The 9,344-nt window shown below is 41.6% G+C and overlaps 1 protein-coding gene across 1 annotated transcript in view; it reads left to right on the forward strand.

The window, feature by feature from the left end:
• The window catches only part of LOC308084783 (uncharacterized protein), a 21,366-nt gene extending 12,562 nt beyond the window's left edge, over positions 1-8,804 (forward strand). Inside the window, exons 8-13 of the mRNA XM_080427661.1 lie at positions 334-422; positions 5,065-5,281; positions 6,038-6,160; positions 7,058-7,223; positions 7,993-8,081; positions 8,275-8,804. Of these exons, the coding sequence (XP_080283787.1) occupies positions 334-422; positions 5,065-5,281; positions 6,038-6,160; positions 7,058-7,223; positions 7,993-8,081; positions 8,275-8,381 (791 nt within the window). The 3' untranslated portion in view covers positions 8,382-8,804. The remainder of the gene's footprint in view (positions 1-333; positions 423-5,064; positions 5,282-6,037; positions 6,161-7,057; positions 7,224-7,992; positions 8,082-8,274) is intronic.
• The last annotated feature ends 540 nt before the right edge of the window (positions 8,805-9,344 follow it).

The following is a 9,344-nucleotide window of genomic DNA, read 5'->3' on the forward strand; positions in this document are numbered from 1 at the left end:
AGCAAAAATAGCAGTGCGTTTTCAGCTTGTAGATCTTCTATTTTTGCAACTTATGTTTGACAACTGTAGCATGACAAATTAATTCATGAAAAAACATAAAAAGTGAAAGTATGGAGATAAGATATATAAAACAAACTATAAAATATATTGCCGTATATCGGACAACATAGGCTACGATATATCTGTGATAGCCAATTATAATAGGCTGTATACTATAGGCTGATATTGGCTGACAGTTGGGCTCTAGCCCACATTAGCCCCCTCCCCGCCCCCCCCCTCTCACTAATTCTCTCGTTCTCTCTCCCATGTCGAACCTTCGGCCTCGCTCCACAGACGCCGGCAAAGTTCAAGCCTGGAGCTGGCACACCTTGGAGAACTGTCAATCAATCAATGCTCACCAGGAGGCGGTCACCTCCATCCAGGTGGGTGGGGTCACACAGCCATCTGTCCCCATGCAGAGTACAGTACCGTAGCTGTTTGTATTCACCGCTTATTTATGCTTGGTTAGAGCAGTGGTTCTCAAAAAAAAATCATGACAATTGTAGGATCTATGTCAGTTTTATGTTTCTATTTTTTAACCACTTAAAGGGGAAATCCACCCATTTTCAATATTTAACTATGTCATTAATATAGCATAAAGGAGTTGTGTGGAAATAAGAAAAAATTTAAAAAAAAATTAACATTGCAAAAAAAATTAACATTGCAAAAAAATTAACATTGCAAATTACACCATGATGAGTCATCACAGTGTAATTTGCAATGTTAATTTTTTTGCAATGTTAATTTTTTTTGCAATGTTAATCTTTTTTTTAATTTTTTCTTATTTCCACACAACTCCTTTATGCTATATTAATGACATAGTTAAATATTGAAAATGGGTGGATTTCCCCTTTAAGCTCTCAACTTCATTAACTGGAGTCCTCCAGGCCCCCTTATGTTTTTGGGCGGTGTAGCCGCCCCTATAAGTGGGGTTGGGACACCTCATTAGTACACCCTTCGCTGTACTGTGATTGGCTCATAATTAGTACACCCCTAGCATTAGTACACCCCTAGCTGTACTGTGATTGGCTGACTCTATTGGCTGACTCTATTCAGCACTGTGATTGGCTAGCGAGACACATGATGAAATCAATAACCTATAAATAGGACTATGCACTTCAAAAAAACTACATTTTTTTAAAGTGAGCTTCCATCACTGTGATGACCACTGTGATGACCACACCGCCCACTTTACACTGGGTGTGATTTTTTTCCTTTTTAATATACTTTATTGAAATTATTCAGGGTTTACAAAGAATGCATGGTTACATAACATGTTAATAAATATTTCAATACATGTAATAGACATTTCAATACAGGTTAATACATCTTTTTAAGTCTTTTTTTTTCTTTTTCTTTTTTTCACATTGTCAATAAGTGCCATGGTTTCAGTTGTTTTCCTCTGGAGTCAATTGTTCTTTGCCTTTTTAGTTCGGTTTTGATCTGTTTGAAGACTCCTGGTGTATCACCATGGCACATCGCGTTTTCCATAATTGGTTGACCACAGTGCACACCACATACCAATGAAAATCTTGATCCATGGCAGACATTTTTTCGTCAAAAACTCCATACATTACAGCATTATAAGTGACATTTACATTAAAACCAATTTGTGCCATTTTCCCCCAAACATATTGTGACCTCTGACAATCTAAAAGCAGGTGTTCAACAGATTCGTCATCATTACAATTTTCTATAGGGCATTTAACAGTTGTTACAAAGCAGCTCCATTTCACTACTGCTCTTACTGCCAGTCTCCTCACTGAGACCAGCCACATGACATCCCTCTTTTTTTCAGTGATGTTTTTATTCCAAATATTTTTTATGCACACCTGTTTTTGAGAATCGTTTAGACCTTTGTAGGGGGAGATGCCACCATAAAGGTCATCACACAGTTTAACATAAATCTGTTTACTGGGCATTTCAGGCCAGTCGATAGTTAAATGTACAACTTTGTTGACTAAATCTCCATACATAATTTTAAAATAAGGCACAGAGCTCCTTGCACGGCCTTTCTTTTTATTCCAGCTTAAGGCCTCGCCTATCCACAAAGCTCCTCTTTTCCTACCGGAGGCTAAATTTTTGCAAAATGATATTCTTAATTTGAGTCCGAAATCCACATTCCCAAGCCCTCCATCTTTTTTGCTTTTGTACATCAGGCTTCTTTTTGTAACCTCCCTAGTAGTTCCCCATATAAAATTAACTAACATTTTATAGATTTTTTTCAGTGTCTGGTCTTTAGGAGGACAAATTGTTGCCAAAAATAAGAGTTTTGCCACAATAAATGTTTTTATGATTAAAATCTTTGTTCGATAAGAACATTTTTTGTTTTCCCATTTCTCTAATTCTTCTTTTATTTCTTTGTCCCTATTTTCCCAGTTTTTCTCATAACAACTTTTATAGCTAAATTTTATACCCAGAACTGTCATTGTGGTTGTGTCTTTTATACTAACTATAGGCCGAGCTTCCCTCCTCCCGAACCAGACACCTTCTGTTTTGTCATGGTTCAGTTTTGACCCTGAAACCAACCTCTTCATAAAGTGACAGGTGCTCATTAACAATATCTAACTCTTTCAGATTTTTTATTATGATGGTGATGTCATCGGCATAAGCCAGGACGACTACCCGCTCACCACCACTAGTTTGTGTTCCTGTGAGTCTTTTGTCATTTTTAATTCTCCTTAATAATGGGTTAATAGCCAAAATATAGAGGGCTGCCGACAACGGACACCCTTGTTTGACCCCCCTATTAATCGCGAAGGCCTCAGTTAAGACCCCGTTTACATTTACCTGAACTGTGGACTCGGCATACAACATTTTAATTATATCAATAAAATCCTGTCTAAAACCATATACTTTTAAAACTTCCCACAAGTACTCTCTAGAAATAAAATCAGAGGCTTTTTTCTGGTCCAAGCTTACAGTAAAGAATTCATCCGTTGCATAATCACACGTAATGTCCCTTAAAATCCCTAAATTATCCCACATCAGCCTTCCCTTAATGGCACATGTCTGTTCCTTTTCGATAAGCTCTTCCAAATCGTTATTTATCCAATTAACTACTATTTTTGCAAGTATCTTATAATCAACGTTCATTAGTGTAACATGTCTCCAATTATCTAAATTATGTGCCGACCCTTTTTTATATATTAGTGATATAACCCCATGATAAAAGGATGCATTCATTTTGCCTGTCTTGATTCCATCGTTAAGAGCCGTAGTTAGCAGATCCACTAATTCTTCCGTACACGAGAGATAAAACTCACTAGGTAGACCGTCTGGGCCTGGTGACTTACCCTTACTTAACTGCTTAATTGCTTCCCTTACCTCATTTTTAGTAATTTCCCCACCCGCAGAATTAAGGCCAAACTCGCTCAAAGCAATGGAATCCAGAAAGGCGTGCAACTTTGACTCGTTGATAGGGATTTTCTGGTAATTTTTTTCGCATAATTCTCTAATGGTTTCCCTTTTTTCCTTCTCCTCCACTATCAATTGTCCATTATCATTTAGGATTGCACTGACGTGCTTATTTTTGAGTTTCTTTTTATGTATACTAAGTAGGTTTATTATATTACTCGAACCTTCTGAGTCACCCATCCCTGCCTGTAGGCGGAGGCAATACGAGACATCATTTAATTTGGTCAATTCCGATTCCAATACACACAAGTTCTCTTTCTCTACCTCCGTTTTATTTTATTTTGTTTGCAGATTTACGAAATCAACCATTAGCTTATCATACTTTTTATTTTGCTCTTGATTTAATAATTTTGATTTATATTTAAAGAAATAGCTTAACCGTTTCCCATAATTCAATATACGATTTAGTTAAAACATTTAAACTTTTGGTGATTATAGTTTCCTTTTTCAATTCCACTAGTACATCATTATTATGTTTTTTTCCTCTTCACCTAATATTTTCTCCAAAAATAGCCGATCTACAAGCTCACAGTGCCTCTCAACACAAAGTGTTCTAATCTTGTAGATCTGCTATTTTCGCAGAATGTTTTTATTTGATGTTATGATGAAGAGAGAGGGAGTAGGGAGATGGAACTGAATGCAACTCTGGTGTGTCTGTATGGTATAGTAAAATGTACTAAATGAGTCACCACGGCACCCTTAACCGAACTTAATTTTGTGTGTCATCAGCGTTCTTCCCCCTCACACACACAGTAGTGACGGCCCAATTTTATTTCTATTATGGGGAAGAAAGCCAGGAATCTGTCAGCCAGCCAACGTATTTCTGCGTGTTAGGAGTCCCTTAAGCTGCTTTAACACACCTAATTATTTTTGGTGGTTTGCATGGACTGTGGTAAAAAAAATAGAAAAAATAGGCTGTTCTTTCTCAAGGAATCAAACGGCTATATTGCTCCACTTTTATCTTCAAGCAGGCGTTCCTTGTTTACTGCTTTCAAAGATATCTGTCGAGATGTTTGCAGTGCAGCGGCTCAGCCAATTTGTGAGCGAGGAAAGGGTTTTTATGGATATTGAAAGCCAGGCTGCATATGCACATATTTTGCAATTTGCAATCATCAAAGCACACGGCACAGAGCCTGGTTCTCACCCTCCCTGTTGTTTATCATGCAAAAGCCGCCAATCCATTTATGACCTGGAGTGGCATGAACACACGCACACACGCACACACACACACACACACACACACACACACACACACACACACGCACACAATCGTGTTTCAAATGTACATTTACACAAATACACCTGTCCTATGTGTTCAAATAATCTTTCACATATTCATTCTGTCTCTTTCTCATACACAGACACACCTACACACAAAAACGCAAATTTTGCATCGTATTCTCACACACATTTTAAAGCAGTGGCATTAAAACTGTTGTTGTACACGCTCTCTCTCACACTCACACACACACACACACTCACACACACACACACACACACACACACACACACACACACACACACACGCACACGCACACGCACATCTGCACTAACTCCAAGTCTCCATGACAACTGCGATGTGTCCCCTGTGGCCCTGTTCCTCCACAGTCTCAGGGCCCACTGGTGTTCAGCGGCTCAGCCGATGGCGGTGTGTCTGTGTGGGAGTGCCTCTACTCGGACCATGACCCCCTCCGCCTGCTGCACCACTGGACGGCCCAGGTGACCGGCTGCGGGGGAGGAGCCCGCCTGGCCCTCAGTCCCCGGGGCGACCGGGTGTTTGTGGCCCACGGACGAGCCTGCGTCCGGATACTTCACTGGAGGACCGGTGAGTCTGCACTGGTTGCACGGGGGCGTGAGGGGGATGATTGTTTATGTGTGAGGAGATGTCTGTGTGTGTGCGTGTGTGTGTGTGTGTGTGTGTGTGTGTGTGTGTGTGTGTGTGTGTGTGTGTGTGTGTGTGTGTGTGTGTGTGTGTGTGTGTGTGTGTGTGTGTGTGTGTGTGTGTGTGTGTGTGTGTGTGTGTGTGTGTGTGTGTGTGTGTGTGTGTGTGTGTTGTGTGCGCGCGTGTGCATGCGTCTGTGCATGCGTGCGCGCGCGTGTGTGTGCAGGCCTCTCTAAGAGTAAAGTCAAGCAACTTGCAAAGTACTGCTGCATTTTTGCTGTAATTGGAAGCCTGTCTATGGAAGTGTCAATGTTTTCTGAACCCATAAGTAATTCATACATAAATTATGCTGTATTGTTTGATGAACTGATTGTTTGTATTGTAGTGTTTGCAAGTTTACTTTAATTTATTGCTGCAACGAATAATGAATAGAGTCGAAGTCAAGGCATCAATTAAGACTTAATATTTGACTCTTTCAATGTTACTTGTTTAACTGTCGATACAAATAAAGCAATCGTGTGTGTGTGTGTGTGCGTGTGTGCGTGCGTGTGTGCGTGTGTGCGTGTGTGTGTGTGTGTGTGTGTGTGTGTGTGTGTGTGTGTGTGTCTGTGTGTGTCTGTGTGTGTGCGTGCGTGCGTGCGTCAGAGGGACGCTATGAAACAGTGAACAGAGACATTAACATCTGGCCAATTATCACAGGGACTGTATCCAAACTGACCAATCACAGCAGTATCACCGGGGTAACAGACTGTGTGCATCAGACTGCGGGCCTTCTAATTGGCTCCTGCTACGATCTGACCAATGGGGAGAGCTCGCTGAACTGTGAGTAGGACCGAGTAAGCCAACATCAGCCACCGTCCAAACACAATATTGGCCCTGTTGGGAGGAAACCTTGTATGTCCAAAATCGTTACTTTTCAGGAAGTGGAAAATGTAATTATAATACAAAGAATATATATAATTTAGTCTCCATTAATTTGGGGTATTTGTTGTCACTGTGCATTTGCACATAAGTGAAATGTGCCCTCTGCATTTACCCATGCTAACTATTAGGAACAGTGGGCGCTATTAATACAGAGCCCTGGGAGCAGTTAGGGGTTAAGTGTCTTGCTCAGGTACACTTCAACACTTAAACTAAGGGGACTGGGGGGCAAACCATGGACCCTCTGATTCCCAGATGGCCTCTCAGCACATTCAGCTTTGGCCGCCCTTGTACTTACAAGCTCACAACGTGATCGGTTGTGGCTTGTGGGCTTGTAGACAGGCTACTTTCATTACGTTTTACACCATCACACAGGTTCTGTCGATGATACTGTATATGCGCGTTACCTCACATTGGAGTTATCCAAGTTCAGTTCAGTTCAGCTGAATGTACTTGAAAGATATTAGAACACACAGAAATAAAATCAGAAAAAAAGCACACAGTAATGGAATGATAAAAGCAGAGAAATGAGATACAAATGGCTTTATACTTTCCCTTACAAGCCCATGGGGCTTATACAAACATCTCTCACTACAAACTGACAACGAAACGAGAAAATCAAACAGAATTGTTCTCAACTGCGTTCTCATCTCACCCACGCATAATGTTGCCTCTGTCATTCTTTCTCTCTCTCTCTCTCTCTCTCTCTCTGATCTCTGATGGTTTGCCAAAGTACCTGTTTCTGTCGCTGTCTCACTCTACCTCTCTGTGTCTCTCTCTCTTTCTCTCGCCCTCCAGTATTTTCTCTTCCTCAGTGCAGGTACCTAGCCTCACTGACCAGCGCGGAGGCTCCCAGAATCCTCTGCTTTGCGGCATGGCTAACCGGGAGCGGAGGTCACCGCTGGGTTACCGGGGGTCACAACCTCATTGTGTGGGAGCAGCTTCCCAAATCCGGCAAGCAGAGGTGGGCGTACCAATAACCTGTCAACCTCCACGCTCTCGAAAATATATATGATATTTAATATACAGTCAGTACCGTAGTATTTCCTATTTATTGAGGCAATAAATAGATAAGTAAGACAGTAGAGAGGGAGCCAGTTCATAGGAGGCACAAGCGAGATTGGATTCCATTGTCAGATAGGAATCATGATCACTGTATGTGCTGTATGTTCGCATATTTAACTGGTGGTTATTTGTTGTAATCATTTACCTTTGTGGAATGTTTGCTTATTCTAAAATGGGATACATCCCATTTGCCAAAATAAGAAGCAAGAAATTGTATTAGTTGCATGAAATCATTGGCAATTCTTTTTTTTATTTTATTTGAGTGGTTCATTTAAATCCCCCGTTGGAAGAGTGATGAATATTTTACAAACTGAATCCTCATCATCTGTGTAGTAGTACACAGCAGCAGAAAAAACCAGCAGCAGAGTACTGCTGCTGGTTTTCTAGTTTTCTAATGATGGACTAACTTAAAACCTCTGATACCAGGTGAATCCAATTAACTACTTGGTAGAATAGGAAGCTGTAATGCCCCAGGATTGAAGTTTCAAAACCCCTGCCCTTTAAGGGAGAAAAGCTGTGTAATGAAATTAAGACAAACGTTCCACAACATCTACATAGCCTTTTGAGAGTATTTCACGGTGCACATATAAATCCCAGGATTCAAACATTTCCTGTTTTTTTCCAACAACATATTTAATCTGTGATTAATTAATTGTGTGTTGTCACAGGGGTGATGTCACGGCAAGGCGAGACAGCCGATTGGAGGACGTACTGTTAGAGTCAGAGGGCGATACTGAAGATGAGGAGCAGAGTGATGGTATAGGACACACACACAGACACACACAGACACACACGCACACGCACACGCACACGCACACGCACACGCACACACACACACACAATATCCGAGCCGTGATTGTCATTACCAAATGAAAAATGAATAGAGGTGATTGATTCATACTGTGTATGTTGTGTGACCGACTCTTACACCCACAATCCTCTGAACCCAGATTACGATGAGGATGATGATGGTGCCAACGATGAAGAAAAAGACTACCAATCCCATAATGCAGCGGAGGCGCAGTCTGCCTCTTGGTTCCGCTGTGTTCTTCAGTGAGCGGCAGTCTCATGCTTACACACACACACACACACACACACACACACACACACACACACACACACACACACACACACACACACACACACACACACACACACACACACACACACACACACACACACATGGACTATAAGACACTACGCCCCACAGCCATGAGAAGAGGAAGAGAAGAGGAAGGGAGGGAGTGACAGCTCAGAGAGAGAGAGAGCTGCGTGGTGGTGGGGAGTGACAGATTGAGTGAGTGTCAGCGACGGCGAGAGAGCATACGGAGCGGGGAAGAAATTGAGAGGAAAATAAAGAGAGTGCGAGAGAGAGAGAGAGAGAGAGAGAGTGCACATTGTTGTTTCCTTGTGTAAATGTCATTTAACATGTACAGTATGTTGTAATAAAGCTGTCACAGTGTGTGACTCTCTCACTTTCTGAGTGTATATAATGTGTGTTTCTTTTGACTTGACCTGCTGTTTCGAGAGACATGCTGATGTCTGTTCGACCTTCCAAAAGCTGTGACTTTTTAAACATTAAAAAAAAAAAATCATGTAATTTCTCCCTTTTCTACTCATCCTCGTTCTCCCCTTTCTTGCTCTCGCTCATCTCTCTCTCTCTCTCTCTCTCTCTCTCTCTCTCTCTCTCTCTCTCTCTCTCTCTCTCTCTCTCTCTCTCTCTCTCTCTCTCTCTCTCTCTTTCTCTCTCTGGGGTGTCCTTGCGGTTTTGGTCAACATAATTGAAGAGTTATTTCTGCTGCCAGAGCGGCACCAAAATGAGCGCATTAATGTCGTCCCTCCCCGACACAGTGTAGTCTCTTATTTGTCTCTGCAAATCCGTTCCTTTTTTCCCTCCTCTGCATCCATTTAATTGAGCGATTTTTTTTCCCTTTTAAAAAAACATAATTAGCATTTAAATCTCTTTCCTACAGTCTCTTGCCCTCCCTACCACCCCCTCCCTTCTCTCTCCTCCTCTCCC

This window comes from Gymnoscopelus braueri (assembly GCF_963280865.1).
Source record: "Gymnoscopelus braueri genome assembly, chromosome: 4".
Lineage (NCBI taxonomy): Eukaryota > Metazoa > Chordata > Actinopteri > Myctophiformes > Myctophidae > Gymnoscopelus > Gymnoscopelus braueri.